We start from the raw sequence: 17,450 nt of genomic DNA on the forward strand, positions 1-17,450 counted from the left end.
ATATTTGCATAGATTGCCAAGTGAATTCCCTGCCTTGGCAATGGCTTGTATCTTGGATGGATGCCAGATGTTTGGAATAGTGATTGTGCAGTGGATGAACTTTCTTAGCCACTAGCTTCCCTGTAATCTGATACTATTTAGGAATTCTTTGTAAATGATATTGTTTCATGCTACTTCCCCTGACTTGATTGTCATCAGGGCACTCTTCACTTCCAGCTGCTGAGATCAAGCCAATTTAATCTTTTGGAATGCAATGAAGCATTCATAATAGCCACAGCTATCAGAGAAAACCATTACAGTTGCAAGAACTTAAAATTATAAAAATAGATAGTGTTGCATTTCCACTTCAAACTGAGATGGAAGCATGTATTTAGATTTTCTTTTAATGTTCAGCAGCAAGAGCACATGTATTAGTGTAAAGAAAATGGGCATTTAAATCTCAGTCCAAAACATGACGGAAGAGTTTCTCAGTACATTTTTCTATAGTTTTGAATGCATTATGGCAGCTCTTCTTTGGGAAAAGCATCTCATTCATGTCAACACTTACGCAATGTAATGGTCAACTTATATTTGCAGGACAAAGCTCTATGATAACAGAGTACAATTTAAAAAAGACATAACAATATAGCATCTTTTAGTGACAATTAAAGGTGTCCAAACATTTTACACCCAACCGCCAGGATGTTCACGACTCCTCAGCAGGCTCCTGGTAGTCATGAGCACTCCATGGAGACCCTTTCCTTTTGGCTTCCACACCAGTACATTAAACCAGCATGTCAGAGGGAATTCAATTTTCCTGTGATCCTCACAATGACCAGAAGAGGTGCATGTATATTTTGCATCCAAAGTCTTCCTGACCTATGAAAAAGCCACATGAAAATAGTCTGGAATTGGGAAGGCACAGGAACATTTCCAGTGAAAGAACTATATTCTGTGTGTTGAAAGGCACTTCCTGCCTCCACAAAAATCAGGCCATTACCGCAAGTTTAACAAATCTTAAAACCAGTTTTACTATATTGCTAAAACATTTACCTGAACCAAAATCATATGTTGTCATCCAGTCATCTGTCCCATCAGACCATGTTCTGTCAAGATGAAGTTGCACGGCAATAAAGGAAATAAGACCATTTTTTGAAAGAATGTGGACTTCAAATTGCAAGATACTATTTTCTTTACAAACATCATTACTTAAGGAATTGCTTTTGTCAGCATAACTGGATAGGTATTTTTCACCTCTCCAAAGTAAAGCTACTTTGCTTGAATAATTTTCACACTTGCACATGTTATCTGTTGAACATTTTTTTCTGGTTTGATATGGTTATTTTTAGCTTACTGTTGAAGCTGGTTATGTTTTTCTAAGTAGGGAGCAGGCAGTCACAGACAAGTATCTTTGAAACCCTGTCTTATATAAAATGTCAGAGTTTAAGCATCCACTTCTGAAAAGATTATACAGTTTACCATATCTGATAGCCTACATAATCATGGAAAGAATCTGACACAAAATTGTTTGCTGATAACTTGGGATAAAAATCTTGTTGAGTTTGTGACTTAATTTTCTTCAGCAACTCACAGGCCTACATTTGTTCCTACATTGTCAAACTGCACGCTTTTATGAAGGGTGGGATTGTTTTCTTTTTCCACGGCATGTTTCATAGCGGTAGGAGGGGCATGTCTATCTTATGGTCCTGCTGTTAGAAACATAGAACCCATTTGGCCCATCAAGTCTGCACAATCCCACCTAGGCTGTATCCCCATTACCCCATGCATTTAACCTAGCTAGTCCCCCTGACACTAAGGGGCAATTTATCATGGCCAATCAACCTAACCCACACAACTTTGGACTGTGGGAGGAAACTGGAGCACCTGGAGGAAGCCCACACAGACACGGTAATTTTTGTGCAAACTCCACACAGACAGTGACCCAAGCTGAGAATTGAACCCGGGTCCCTGGCGCTGTGAGGCAGCTGTGCTAACCACTGTACCGTCATGTCACCCAGTAGTGCCGTAGTCAATAGGGTTTCAATGCACCCCTCGCCACTGGACAACCCACGGCCGGGATGCATTGTCAGTGAGAACATAAGATCCTGCTGCCATGAGCAGCAGCAAGATTTTGATGAAAGAATCTGAAGTTCTGTTTTAAAATCTAAATTTGTGTTGCTGAAAAAAACAGACATGTTGAAATTTTTTTTTGTGCACTCATCAGGACACTTTGCAAGAATACAAAGATGAGGAAATCAAGAATTCAATACTGTATGAAAAGAGAGTGCTGAGAGTATTGCCATGGAGAATGCACCAGTTGATGCTGACTGGCAGTTAATTGCCAAACATTATCTGGAAAATTATGCCAAACAACCTGGTCCTGATTGGGCAACACATTGCCCTGAGGAAAGAGTCACGAATTGCTGTTACTTATTTTATTTAGCTGAAACAGGCAAATGTGTTGTTTCTGTCTGCAAAAAACAGGGACTTTTGTATTAATATATATAGCTTCCAGCACATGCAAATGAACTGCAATACAACCCTGTCTAGCAATTTTTAATAGGTTGATATTATGTAATTGTATTAATTCCTGTTAGTTTACTGAAGCTCTGTATTCATCGGAAGTGACATCACAGAATACCTAGAGTGCCAAAGGAGGCCATTCAGCTCATCGAGTCTACACCAACTCTCTGACAGAATACCTGACCGAAGCCCTCTTGCCTGTCCTAACCCCATAACCCTACACATTTACCATGGCTAATCATCTAACCTACACATCTTGGTACACTAAGGAACAACTTGCCATGGTCAATCCAGTCACAAGTCCCTAGCACAGGAAACAGGAAAATAAGAAGCAGCATGTAAGAGAACACACACCAGTAAATAAAGCTCTGTTGTTTTAAACCCTTCATGCTCTCAGCGTCACTCTCCAATAAACAACGTAAAAACTGGTGACCAGGACGACAAATGGCGCTGCAAGCTACCCGGAATGAAGATATTTGCAGAAAAAAGTTGGGAACAGGGAAGTTAAAAAAGAAGCTTTTCATGTGTGCTCTGGACCTGACAGGTTAGGGGGATGTGAGTAATAATAATCTGCTGCAGAGCATTTATGGAGTTGAGTGTGTTAAATAAGAGGCTGAAGCTCAGTTGTTGCCTTGTGTGAAAGAAAAATCAAGGTAACTGCTGGAAATACATTGCGTAGTGTGCATTTGGGAAACCTTCATTTGTAGAGAGAATGGTGAGAGTTTTCAGAATCGTTTTACTCTGACGAAAACGTGGAGCAACGGAGCTCCTATACTGAGCATTTAGACTATTTTGCTCAGGCAAACAAAATAGCTGAAGATATGAAGATCCCATTTTCCTGAGCATGATGGGAGAAAAACATTTTATCTCCTCAGATGTTTCGAGCAAGCTGAGAAGACAGGCATAAAATGTATGAACAGATCATACATATTTTGCAAGCACATTTTTCATTACTGCCTTTGGGGATTGCAGAGTGTTTCAGATTCCACAAGAGAAACCAAGAAGATGGGGTGTCAATTGTGCAATGTGTGGCTGTGCTTAAAAGACTTGCAAAATATTGTGAGTTTGGAGATGTGCTGAATGACACAATTCAGAACAGATTTGACTGTGGGCTGCGCAGCGAGGTAATATAGAAACATTTGCTAACTGGGTAACTCTGGAAAAGTCCATGGAAATTGCTATTTTGATGGAATTAGCTACAAAAGAAACTCAGCGATTGGGTTTATTACTCAAATGCACAAAATGCTGGACGAGTTGACATCCAAGAATCTCAAAATTAATACATGTCACTAGTGTGCAAAGCCAGGGCATTCTGCAGCTGAATGCTGATGTAAAGACATGGTATGGTGAGGTGTGGAAAAGAAGGACACTAAAAGCATTCCCACTAGAAGAAAAAACAAAGTCTAAGTAAAATTACGATCCAACCAAACCGGCATTAAAACAGAAGGGAAGAAACCTGGCATCCTTAGCATCATTACATCCATGGGAATGGCTTGAAGAAACTTGACAATGAGTGCACATGGACCTTGCAGGACCTTCTGAAGGACATATATCCTTTGTAATGGTCAATGCTCACACTAAGTATTGAAATCCACTGCATTGGAGAAGACTATTGAGTATTTAATCAGTTTTGATTCCCTAAAGAACTGGAAAACAATATTGGACCCCAAAATGTCTCACAAGAATTTGAAAATTTCTTGCTAGGGAATAATACTCAACATATTAAGTTCATACTGTATCATCTAGTGCCGAATGGACTAGTAGCAGAACATTTGTCTAAACCTTGAGAGTGACCAGGAAACAAGGTTCACTGATCAAGTGTCTGAACAAATTCCTGCTAGCGTATAAGAATACCACACATTCAATGACTAAGATCTCTCCTGCGTTACTAATGAAGAAGAGACAAATATGATTGGTGTTCAATCTGTTGAAACATTCAGAAATGAAGAGGAGAAGCAGCCATGTAAGGGAACACACATCTGTAAATAAAGCTCTGTTATTTCCCTAGCATCTAGAAAGGTGCAGAAAAGGTTTGTAGGATGCTACCGGGACTTGACGGTTTGAGTTATAAAGAGAGGCTAGATAGATTGGGACTTTTTTTCCTGGAGCATAAGAGTCTTAGGTGTGATTCGTAGAGGTCTATACAATAATGAGCATAGATAAGGTAGATAGTCAACATTTTTTCCCAAAGGTAGGGGAGTCTAAAACTAGAGGCATAGGTTTAAGGTGAGAGGGGAGAGATACAAATGGGTCCAGAGGGGCAATTTTTTCCAGTGTTGAGTGTCTGAAACGAGTTGCCAGAGATACAAAGAACAAAGATCAAATAAAATTACAGCACAGGAACAGGCCCTCCGGCCCTCTAAGCCTGCACCGACCATGCTGCCCATCTGAACTTAAAATCCCTACCTTCCAGGGACCATATCCCTTCATTCCCATCTTATTCATGTATTTGTCAAGGCCCCCCCCAAATGTCACTTTGTATCTGCTTCCACTACCTCCTCCTGCAGCGAGTTCCAGGCACCCACCACCCTTTGTGTAAAAAACTTGCTTCGTACAAGGTTGGAGGGGCAAGATGGTAGTAGAGGTGGGTACAATTTTGTTTATTTTAAAAACATTTAGACTGTTACATGAGTAAGATTGGTATAGATGGACATGGGCCAAACGTGGGCAATTAGGACTAGCTTAATGGTAAAAACTGAGCAACATGGACAAGTTGGACCTAAGGGTTTCCATGCTGTAAACTTCTATGATTCAAAGCTGACAAATCCCCAGTGCCTGATAATCTACATCCCACAGTACTAAAGGAGGTGGCCATGGAAATTGACAATGATTTTTGTCATTTTCCAAAATTTCATAGATTTTAGAACAGTCATGGCAGATCGGAGGGTGGCAAATGTAATCTTGCTATTTAAAAAAGGAGGGGGGAGGGAAACAGGGCATTAATAGGGTTAGCCTAACATTACTAGTAGGGAAAAAGTTAGATTCTATTATAAAGGATATGATAACAGGACACTAAGAAAATATCAACAGAGTTAAACAAGGTCAACCTGAAAGGGAAATCATGTTTGACAAATCTCCTGGGGTTTTTGATGACAAAAGTAGCAGAAGAGATAAGGGAGAACCAGTGGATGTGTGCATTTGGATTTTCAGAAAACTTTTAATAAAGTTTCCCCGAGGACATCAATGATATTGATGTGGTCCCCGCGGGATCAGCAGTGATGACGTTTCAGACGAGGATCCAGTCTGCAGTAACATTGATGTGGTTCCCAGGGGAGCTGCAGTGGTGAAGGATCAGACTGAGGTCCAGTCTGCAGTATCAGTGCAGTACTTTTAATGTTGTCCTCGGGGGAGCTGCAGTGGTGAAGGATCAGACTGGGATCCAGTCTGCAGTAACAGTGCAGCAGCATTGATGTAGTTCCCAGGGGAGTTGTAGTGATGAAGGATCATTGGACAGTGGCGAAGTTTCAGACTGAGGTCCAGCCTGCAGTAACAGTGCAGTAACATTGACTTGGTTCCCGGGGTGGAGCTGCAGTGAAGGATCAGACTGGGGCCCAGTCTACAGTAACATTAATGCGGTTCCTGGAGGAGCTGCAGTGAAGGATCAGACTAGAGCCCAGTTTATAGTAACATTAATGCGGTTCCTGGAGGAGCTGCAGTGAAGGATCAGACTGGGGCCCAGTTTACAGTAACATTAATGTTGTTCCCGGGCGGAGGGGGCCGGATTTCGCAGCTCTGAGGCTGAGCCGGAAGTGCCCTCCCACATCACTTCCGGTTTATCCGCGCGGCGGGCAGCAAGATGGCGGTGGAGCAGCCGCGGAGCGGGGCTGTGATCCCGGACTCGGCGGCCAGCGGCACTACCAACAGGGACAGCAGCAAGAAGGTGGTTTTCATCTTTGATCGTCGCCTGGGAGACTCGCTGGAGAAATGTCTCGACCTCAGCGGCTGGAGCACGTACGCCGAGTTCAAGAGCGCCGTGTGTCGGGTGAGCTGCCAGCGGGGAGAGATGGAGAGCGGGGGGATAGAGAGGGACCCGCGGCCTCGGGGGGGGAGGGGGGAGACAGGCGAATGCAAAGGATCCGGAAAGGGAATAGAGAACCCACTCGGCCCGGGAGAGAGGAGAGACCATCTTCCCCCTGCACCCTGGGAGAGTGGAGAGACACCCCTTTTGAGGGAGAGGAGAGACCCCCCCTCCTCCTCCTCCGGGAGAGAGTAGAGACCCATTCTCTCCCCCTCCCCCCGGGGAGAGGGTAGAGACACTTCTCCCTCCACCCCCCCCCGAGTGAGAGCAGGGCCTGCTGACTCCACGCCCCCCCCCCCCCCCCCCCCAAACCTAGCTTTAGACAATATCCTTAGGAAGGATATAAAAAGCAAAGGTGCAAAGAAAAAGTTCACAAGAACTGGGGATGAGGAACTTCAGTTACATAGACAGCTGGCAAAATTGGGACTGCCCTTGGAGAAGCAGATAGAAGCATAGAAGATAGGAGTAGGATGAGGCCATTTGGTCCTTTGACCCTGCTTCACCACTAATCATGATCATGGCTGATCATCCAATTCAGTAGCCTAGTCCTGTTTTTCCTGATAATCTTTGATGGCATTTGCACCAAGCACTATATCCAGTCATCTTTTGAGTACATTCAATGTTTTGGCATCAACTACTTCCTGTGGTAATGAATTCTATAAGCTCATTATTCTTTGGGTGAAGAAATGTCTTCTCACCTCCATCTTAAATGGTCAACCCTGAGCCCTCAGACCAATCCAGACTGGTTCGGGACTCCCCACCATCGGGAATATCCTCCCTGCATCGAACCTGTCTAGTCCTGTTCAAATTTTATAAGTCTGTATGAGATCTCCCCTCATTCGTCTGAACTCCAACATAAACAATCCTGACCTCGTCAATCTCTCCTCATATATCAGTGCCGCCATCCCCAGAATCAGTCTGGTAAACCTTCGCTACACTCCCTCGAGAGCAAGAATATCCTTCCTCAGAGAAGCAAACCAAAATTATAGACAATACTCTCTGTTTCTATGATATTCCAAATCATATGTGATCAGGACAGTAAATACGTAAAACCATTTTCCATTTGGTGGGAGGATCAAGAAAAATTGAACTCTTGGTTTGCCACCATTTTTGGATTTCTACCATGAAGACATCCAAAGTATCAGGGCACGATTTCAAAATTTGAAGCTAACAAAGTGGTGCTTTTAATATGTGCTCCTTTTTTCTCAACTGTGGCTTCTCATCTACAGTTGTCGATAGGGTCCTCAACAGCGTGCAGTCCACCAGCCCTCTCTGCCAGAACAAGGATAGAGTCTCCCTTATTCTCACATTTCACCCCACCAGCCTCTAATCCTCTGCCATTTTCACCAACTCCAGTGTGATGCACCACCAAACGCATCTTCCTTTCAGTCCCTCTGGCAGCATTCCAGCAGAGACTGTTCCCTCCATGATAACCTATTCCACTCCTTCACTATACCCAACACCTCTCCCGTCACTCACGGCACCTTCCCATGCAATTGCAAAAGGTATAACATTTGTCCCTTTACTTCTATGCTCACCATCCAAGGTCAAAAGCATTCACTTCAGGTTGAACAGCATTTCACTTGCAACTCTTTCAATTTGATGTATTCCATTCGCTGCTCCCAATGTGGTCTCCTCTATATCGGAGAGACCAAGCGTAGACTGGGTGATCGCTTTGCTGACCTTTGGACTGTGCGTAATCAGGACTCTGACCCTCTGGTTGCTTGCCATTTTAACATGATCCTGCTCCCATGCCCACGTCTGTCCTTGGCTTGTTGCATTGTTCCAGTGAAGCTCAATGCAAACTAGAGGAACAGCATCTCATTGTCCTGCTAGGCATTTTACAGCCTTCCAGTCTTAACGTTGAATTCAGCGACTTCAGATGATTTGCTCTACCCCACCTTGATCCCTTTGTTTACTGTCCTTTACCTTTTATTTCTTCATGGTCTTCATTTTTCTTTCCCTCCCCGCCACTCTTCTCCCTACTTCTTTCCCCCCCACCCCTGCTTACCCTTTTCTACATTCTATCACTCTTCCATTTCCCCCCCCTCCCCTAACATCTCCCTCTGTCACAGCTTACAGCTTCTCTGCTGTTTGGTCAATCGCACTCTTTATTCTCTCTGTGGATAGCTATTAGTTGTCCTTTCCCCTAGTTTCTATGGCTGTACCTCACCTTCCATTCGCTCCCCCTGCAGTATGAATATCTCCCACTTTCTATGCCTTTTAGCTTTGACAAAGGGTCATCCGGACTTGACACATCAGCTCTTTTCTCTCCTTTCAGATGCTGCCTGACCTGAGATTTTCCAGCATTTCCTTTAACACAGAAGGCATATAGCCTTTGGAATTTAAAGAGCGAAGGGGGTAATATATTTGCTGAAGATGATAGAAATGAAGGGTGATCCATTGAATATGGAGGCTAGTGGAGTGGAAGCTGAGGACAAAAACAACTCTGTAGTGGCTTTGAGATCGAGAGAAATGGGTGAGAGCAGAATGGGCCCTGTCAGCTGTGGTTGGGGAAATTCATGGTTAAGGAAAGAGATGTATTGTAAGCCCTAGGGTGGAAGTTTACATTGTGCAAACAAATGCAACAAAAAAGGAAAAACTGGGAAAATGGAATAGAGTCCGAGCATAGAAGGGATGTGAAGGAGCGTTGTCTTGATAGCTGTAGGTATCAGTGGGCTTGTAATGATATTTGGTTGATAATCTATCCTCGGAAATGAAGACGAGTCAGGGGAGAGAAAAGGGTAGAAATAAAAAAGTAAATTAAACTTTCAAATTCAGGTGGAGAGCATGAACAGCACTGACTTTTGCTTTCTTTCTTCATTCTTGAGATGTATCTCATTGACTAAACCAGCATTTATTGCCCATCCCTAATTTCCCATGAGGAGGGAGGTGGTTGTGATGTTACCTTGAACCACTGCAGTACATATGGTGTACACCCACAGTGCTATTAGGAATTCCAGAATTTTAACCCAGTGACAGTGACTGAATAGCGATATTATTTCAAGTCAAGGTCATGTATGTCTTGGAAAGAAACTTGCAAGTGGTCGTGTTTCCATGCATCTTCCCTTATTCTTCCAAGTAGTAGAGGTTGCAGACTTGAAAGGTGCTTGTGAAGAAGTAGTAAGTTGTTGTGCACTTTATAGATACACCTGCTGCTACAGTTGTTGGAAAGTTACTTGCCATTTAACCAAGCTTTTGTGTTAGAGGACAACAGCTGAAGGTGGTTGGATATTATTAGCTAGACCAGCATTTATTGCCCATTCCTAACTGCCTTTGAAAGGGTGGTGCTGAGCTGCTGCCTTGAACTGCTGCTGTCCATGTAGTGTGGATGCACCCACTATACTGTTAGGATATGAGTTCCAGGATTTTGACCCAGCTACAGTGAAAGAACGATGATATATTTCCAAGGGTGAGTGGCTTTGAGGGGAATTTCCAGGTGTTCCTAAGTATATGCTGCCCCTGCCCTTCTAGATAGTAGTGATCATGGGTTTGAAAAATGCTGTCTAAAGAGCCTTGGAGAGTTCCTACAATGCATCTTGTAGATAGAAGCAGCCGTATGTACTATGCATTGGTGGTGGAGGGAATGAATGTTTAGGTGTGCTGTCAGCCAATGGGTTGCTTTGCTGGTTGATGTTAAGCTTCTTGAATGTTGTTGTAAAATGACTCCCCCAGGCAAGGGGGGAGTATTCCATCACACTCGTGACTTATGCCTTGTAGATGGCTTTGGGAGTCAGAGGGTGACTTACCACAGGACCCCTAGTCTCTACCTTGCTCTTGTAGCTACAGTTTATATACAAGGCTAATCCAGTTCAAATTCAGGTCAGTGGTGACACCTACCCACGATATTGTTTTTGGGGGATTCTGCGATGGTAATGCCATTTAATATGATAGATTTTTATTGATAGATGTTGGGACTGGTCATTGCCTGGTATTTGTGTGGGAACAGTATTAACTAGCAGCCCAAGTCTGGATATTGCCCAGGTCTTGCTGTATTTGAACACGGGCTGCTTCATATCTGAGGCTTTGTGAATGGTGCTGAACATTGTGCTACCATCAGCAAAGAATCATCATTTGACCTTGTGATGGAAATAAGGTAGCTGAAGCTGGCCAAGACCACATTCCCCTAAGGAACCCCTACACTCAGTTCAGCTCTTTTGTCCCTGTTTGAATTAAGACTGAAATGAGGACAAAAACTGTCCAATCCTGACAAAAACCAAGCATAAATTTCAGTTAGGCTATTGGTAAGCAATTGCTGCTCGATAGTACTGTTGATTACCCCTTTATCAATTAATAGGGCAGTATTTGATCGAGTTAGATTTGTCCTGATTTTTGTGTGCAGGACGTACCTGGTCAGTTTTCCACATTATTGGATAGATGCCAATGTTGTAGCTGTACTTGAACAGCTTGGCTAGGGGCACAGCAAGTTCTAGAGCATACATATTCAGTACTATTGCCAGAATATTGTCAGGGTCTGAAGCCTTTGCAACATCCAGTGCATTCAGCCATTTCTTGATATCATGTGGAGTGAATCAATTTGGCTGGGAACTGGTATCTGTGCTGCTGAGGATTTCGAGAGAAGTTCTTTATAGAGTCGTAGAGGTTTACAACATGGAAACAGACCCTTTGGCTCCACTTGTCCATGCCGCCTCCTTTTTAACCACTAAGCTAGTCCCAGTTGCCTGCATTTGGCCCACATCCCTCTATATGCATCTTACCCTTTTAACTATCTAAATGCTTTTTAAAAGACAGAATTGTACCCACCTCTACTACTGCCTCTGGCAGCTTGTACCAGACACTCTCTACCCTCTGCATGAAAAAATTGCCCCTTTGGACCCTTTTGTACCTCTTCCCTCTCACTTTAAAACTATGCCCTCTAGTTTTAGACTCTCCTACCTTTGGGAAAAGATATTGACTATCTAACTGATCTATGCCCCTCATTATTTTATGGACCTCAATAAGATCACCTCCTCAGCCTCCTACGCTCCAGAGGAAAAAGTCCCAGTCTTTCTAAGCTCTCCTCATAACTCAAACCATCAAGTCCTGGTTGTATCCTAGTAAATCCCTTCTGCACTCTTTCTAGTTTAATGACGGTCTTCCTATAATAGGGTGACCAGAATTGCACAAAGTGTTCCAAGTGTGACTGTACCAATGTCTTATACACCTTCAACAGATGTCCCAACTCTGACCAATGAAACCAAGCTTACTGAGTGCCTTCTTCACCACTCTATCCACCTGTGACTTCGCTTTCAAGGAGCTATGAACCTGTACCCCTAGATCTCTGTTCTGTACCTCTCCCCAACGCCCTACCATTAACTGAGAAAGTTTTGCCCTGGTTCAATCTACCAAAATGCATCACCTTGCATTTGCCTAAATTAAATGCTATCTGCCATTCATCAGCCCACTGCCCCAATTGATCAAGATATCTCTGCAATCTGAGATAATCTTCTTCACTGTCCACTATGCCACCAATCTTGCTGTCATCTGCAAACTTACTAACCATGCCTCCTATATTCTCATCCAAATCATTAATATAAATGACAAATAACAGTGGACCCAGCACTGATCCCTGAGGCACGGTGCTGGTCACAGGTCTCCGGTTTGAAAATAAAAACGCTCTTCAAACACCCCCTGGCTTTTGTCATCAAACCAACTGTATCCATTTAGCTACCTCACCCTGGATCCGGTGAGATTTCATCTTATGCAATAATCGACCATGTGGTAACTTGTCAAAGGCCTTGCTAAAGTCCAGGTAGACAACATCAACAGCACTGCCCTCATCTACCTTCTTGGTTACCCCTTCAAAAAACTACTTTACCTTTCTCTTCTCCTTTAAAGCCTACCCCTTCGATCGAGCTTTAGATCACTTGTTTCAGTGTCTTGTAATCTGCTGTCATATTTTACCTGATAACATTCTTATGAACCACCTTGAAACAATTTTGCTGTATTAATGCACTTTGTATAAATTGAATTGTTCAGACTTATTTTGACAAATAATTAGGAATAGCAATCCAACAGGCATCTTGTCATGTCGAGTCAATGCCTCTTAGGTTGTGTTTGAGCATTCCTCTGTTCAGGTATTGACATTTTATAAACATTTTCCATTTCCTGATTGTGGAGAACAGAAACTTCAATTTCAAGTTAGGTGGTGTTATAGTTAACATCTAAGAAGGCTGCAATGACATAGAAGACATAGCAAACTTGCAGAATGAGGGTTTAATGAATTTCAGTATAGGAAGGTCTGAGGTGTCACAGACTGCTGGTTGAATTAGAAGATTGAGATATAGTTAAGGGGCTTGACAAGGTAAATATTGAGAAAATTTCCACTGGATGGGCAATCTAGAATACTGAGTCACAGTCTTAGAATACAGGAAAGAAAGCAAAGTGCTGAGAATGCTGAAAATCTGAAATACAGAAAATACCAGGAAAACTCAGCAAGGCTGGCAGCATTATGGAGAGAGAAATGGTTCATGTTTCGAGTCATGTGGACTCTTCTTTAGAGTAAAGGGCTGCCGTTTAGGATTGAGATGAGAAATTTCTTCATTCAAAAGAGTAATGAATCTGTCTATCCCAGACAGCTATGGCTGCTCTTGCTGTTAGTTATATTAGTGGCAAAGACAAGTAGGGGGATAACCAGCACAATTTTCAGATTTTGGGAGGAAACCGGAGCACCCAGAGGGAACACACAATTCTGATCACTATGCGACATAAAGGATATAGATGCACTTGAGAAGGTTCAAAAATAGACTGTCAGTGTTGAAAGTGGAACTTTGTTCAATTAATTTTACAGAATGTAGATGTCGCTGGCTGGGCCAGTATTTATTGCCGATCTTGAGTTGCCCTTGAAAAGATGGTGGTGAGCTGCCTCCATGAACTGCTGCAATCCCTAAGGTGTAGGTACACCCCAATGCTGTTAGGGAGACAATCCCTAGATTTTGACCCAGTGACCATTAAGGAATGGCGATATATTTACAAGTCACGACGGTGAGTTACGTGGAGGGGAACCTTCTACTGGGGTTCCCAGGTATCTGATGCTCTTGTCCATCTTGATAGCACTGGTCGTTGGGTTGGAAGGTGCTGTTTAAAGAACCTGGATGAGTTCCTGCAATGCATCTTGTAGATAACATACATGGTTGCTGCTGTTCATTAGTGATGGAGGGATTGAACGTTTGTGGAAAGGTAACCTTCAAGCAGGTTGCTTTGTCCTGGTTGGATGGTGATGAGCTTCTTGAGTGTTGTTGGAGCTGCACTCATCCATTACACTCCTGACGTGCCTTGCAAATGGTGGATAGGCTTTGGGGAGGCAGGAGGAGGGAGATACTCGCCACGGGATTCCTAGCATTTGACCTATTCTTGTAGTCACAGTATTTATAAGACTTGTCCAGTTCAGTTTCTGGTCAGCAGTAACCCCATAGGATATTGATAGCTGTTTTCATATACTTGATGGCTTGAAAGTGTCACTTGACAGTAAACTTAAACATTTTCTCTGTATATGTGGCAAGTCAAAGGACAGGTTTCTCTTAACTTTAGGTACCAATATCCAATATAAACTCACATCAGTTGCAACACTTCATCTTATTAACTGTAGCTCATTTAACTTTAAGCGTTAGACTGAAAATAAATATTACCTGTTCAAGTAAGGTGGCCAGACTTGCTCTCCGGTAGGAATTTCCATTGGTTCTTTGTCTTCTCTGAAGATGTCTTCAGGGCACACATCGTAATGGTGACTCGCTGAAGACAGACTCAAGCACCTCTTTTTTATCCTATAGTTTTCAAAAAAGTTCTCTAGCACTCAAGTCATTGATATTACTGGAAACTGATCGCACTGTTCAGTTATAGGGAATGGAATTCCTCGTAAAAATCTCCCAAATGATTGTACCAAACTGCAAGTGGATCACAACCTCACATGTATGGAATAAGGCTTGCGTTTGTCGAAACTGCTAATTTTATTTAGTCAACACTGGAAGTGTCAAGCTATGACTCACTGCAATCTTTCTGACCTGCATGTATTTATTTATAACTGGACCAAAATTCCCAGCATGCTTCACTCTTGTTATTACTATTGCCACTGCCACCTGGCCATAGCTCCCCCTCTTCATCCTGCATGTGGAGTGAATTGGATCCCAAATCATGATGAAGTTCCCTCTCACATGTTTAAGTATGAAGATTCCAGTCAAACTAACTATTAACGTATTACCACTATTACATTTTCATAATCGACTAAAATCTGGTCTACGTAATACTGATTCCATATTCAACTGTAGCGTAATCTCTCTTTTTCATTTCACAAACTGAATTGTAAATAACATCAAATAAACAAAAGACGCAGTATTATTAACACTGCAACATGTGACAAGATGAATCCAAGGATGGATTTGTACATTTATACCCCAGTCCAGTAAAGCATTCCACTAATTAGTCACTTTGATACTGTTAATGTCCCTTTTAATCTTTTCTGTTCTTGAACGACTTTAGTAAAAGTTTGGGCAATACTAACTATGCTTTAATTAGTTTCAGATTCTCAGGTAAAAGTTCAATATTAGTGTCATAGTTTTCAAAATAATTACCGAACATCTCAAAGATCAACATTAAAAGAAACCTCATCCCTTATCTGTGCATCAATTAATTCTATATAGCCTATTCTAGCTGGGACTTGAAGTTTAAAATAAAAGTCGTATTGAAGATATATAGGTCATATTGATAATCCTTCAGTGAGGTAGTAACACAATCTTCTTCACCCTTGTAAGTTACCGTTGTAATAACCGCATCCAAACTTTTAGCTTCTATTACAATTTAAATTCACATCCCATTTAAAATCACAGGTGGCGCAGTGGTTAGCACTGTTGCCTCACAGCATCAGGGACTCAGGTTCAGTTCCGGTCTCGGGTGATTATGTGGAGTTTGCACGTTCTCTCTGTCTGTGTGGGTTTCCTTCGGATGCTCTGGTTTCCTCTGACAATCCAAAACTGTGCGGGTTAGGTGGATTGACCATATTAAATCAGCCCTTAATGCCCCAGGATGTGTACATTAGGAGAATTAGCAGGCACGTATGTGGGGTTACAGCAATAGGGCCTGGGTGGGATAGTTTTTGGTGCAGGCTTGATGGATTGAATGACCTCCTCCTGCATTGTAGGGATTCTATGACTCTCATTAAGCCTGTTCATTAGAATATATTGGGTGAGAACAAATAATTATATAATCTGTTTGCTGACATCCAGATCAGTACCTACTAATCTATCCCTTAACCACACAAGATATCATCACTCCCTTTCCACATGTCCTTTTCAATAATTCATATAGTCTGTACCTTTAACCCCAATTCATCCATTGGAATCCCCAATATCATTCCTATGGCTTTTCCTAGAGTTCCTCCGCAATTGTTCTCAAACCAAACCCTAGTCAGTTAAAATTGACAACTCAATATATTCCACTGACTTTTTATACAAACTAAATATTCTAATTGTAGTCTGCTAAGCCCAAAATGGAACCTTTCCCTGGTTAGTTGTTTAAGATTTTCCTGAAGCTGTTCTATCCTTCAGTTACCATAAGTACTACAGAGTTATGTTCTGTTGTCTACTGCCATCTATTATATTCCCCTTAATAATTTGATTCATAAGTTCATACGATATAAGAACAGAATTAAGCCACTCAACCCATCAAAGTCATTCCGCCATTCAGTCATGCCTGATGTGCTCCTCGTCCCCATTTTCCTGCCTTCTCTCCATAACCTTTCAACTCGTTACCAATTAAAAATCTGTCCAACTCCTCAAATTTACTCACTGTCCCAGCGTCAACCGCACTTTGGGGTAGTGAATTCCACAGACTCTCAACACTTTGGGAGCAGTAGATTCATAGTCTTGCCACGCCCTTCCAAAATTGTAATCATATAGTTAGCAGCTTGACATCCAACTAACTCTCCATTAGCATTCAATTGGCCTTTAATATTTATGTTAGTTAAAAATTGTTTCACCTTTTATATTCAAATTCTGTTTATTATCCTAGTTGGTTAGATCAGGTGTATTAACAGAGATGCCTGCACCAGGCTATCATTAAGTCATTGAACAATTCCTTTTTTTTGCTAATTATTCAAGTGTAAATTTACTTCCGTTCACTATTCCCTGTTTCTTGCTCTAACAACTTGAGTGAAATGAAAATACAGATTCCCAATTTTAGAAGGGCATTATTTTGGTAGTTGAATCCCAGTTTATGTCCGACACTACAGGCATTAATTTGTGATGGACATCATCATATAGAATTTTATCAATTTCCTTCTTCGCTAACCCATTTTGAGGACCTGAGGTTACTGTAGGACAAGTAACCACTACTGATGTAGGAACTACACTAGATTTAGGAATGGTAGGTTTAGGTTTCCTCTTTGTATTATAAATACTTTCTTGAGATGATGTCCTACAAATATTCTTATCTTTACTATCATAAGGACTATCCCACACTCTCTTTAAAATCATCCTGTCATCTTGTACGTAGTTTTTTTACGTAGAATTGCAAAATGTGCACAATATGAAACTGACAAGAAAAAACTACTTTAACCTGGGACAATCATCACAATAAAACCTATTGTGCCATCTAACAAAATAATCCCCCTTCAAATTGACATTGACACCCGAACATAACTGATGCATCAGATTCAACCCATAAATGTCCATTTTCACAATGTCTCACTGTTTGTGGAATAAACCACATCTCCCATCTGATCTTCAGTATGTTCATCGCGAAACACTGCTTTCCGTGATAATGTGTTGATCACCAAACCAAGAACAATAATTCCCAATACTAACTCCATCTTGAATTGCTCTATAACAGAATCAAGATAGTACCTGCTATTATGTACAGTTTATAATCAGATTATTTGAACTAGTTTAATTTCCATAAATAGTTGCTATACAGTTTTTACTAGTGTATAGAGATATTA

At 41.9% G+C, this 17,450-nt stretch overlaps 1 protein-coding gene across 1 annotated transcript in view; it reads left to right on the forward strand.

Moving 5' to 3' along the window:
- The first annotated feature begins 6,125 nt into the window (after window positions 1-6,125).
- The window catches only part of smchd1 (structural maintenance of chromosomes flexible hinge domain containing 1), a 168,502-nt gene continuing 157,177 nt past the window's right edge, over window positions 6,126-17,450 (forward strand). Inside the window, exon 1 of the mRNA XM_080194305.1 lies at window positions 6,126-6,484. Coding sequence (XP_080050431.1) covers window positions 6,299-6,484 — 186 coding nt within the window. The 5' untranslated portion in view covers window positions 6,126-6,298. The remainder of the gene's footprint in view (window positions 6,485-17,450) is intronic.

This window comes from Carcharhinus amblyrhynchos, chromosome 8, assembly GCF_965287045.1.
Source record: "Carcharhinus amblyrhynchos chromosome 8, sCarAmb.v2.hapA, whole genome shotgun sequence".
In the NCBI taxonomy this organism is placed as follows: Eukaryota; Metazoa; Chordata; class Chondrichthyes; order Carcharhiniformes; family Carcharhinidae; genus Carcharhinus; species Carcharhinus amblyrhynchos.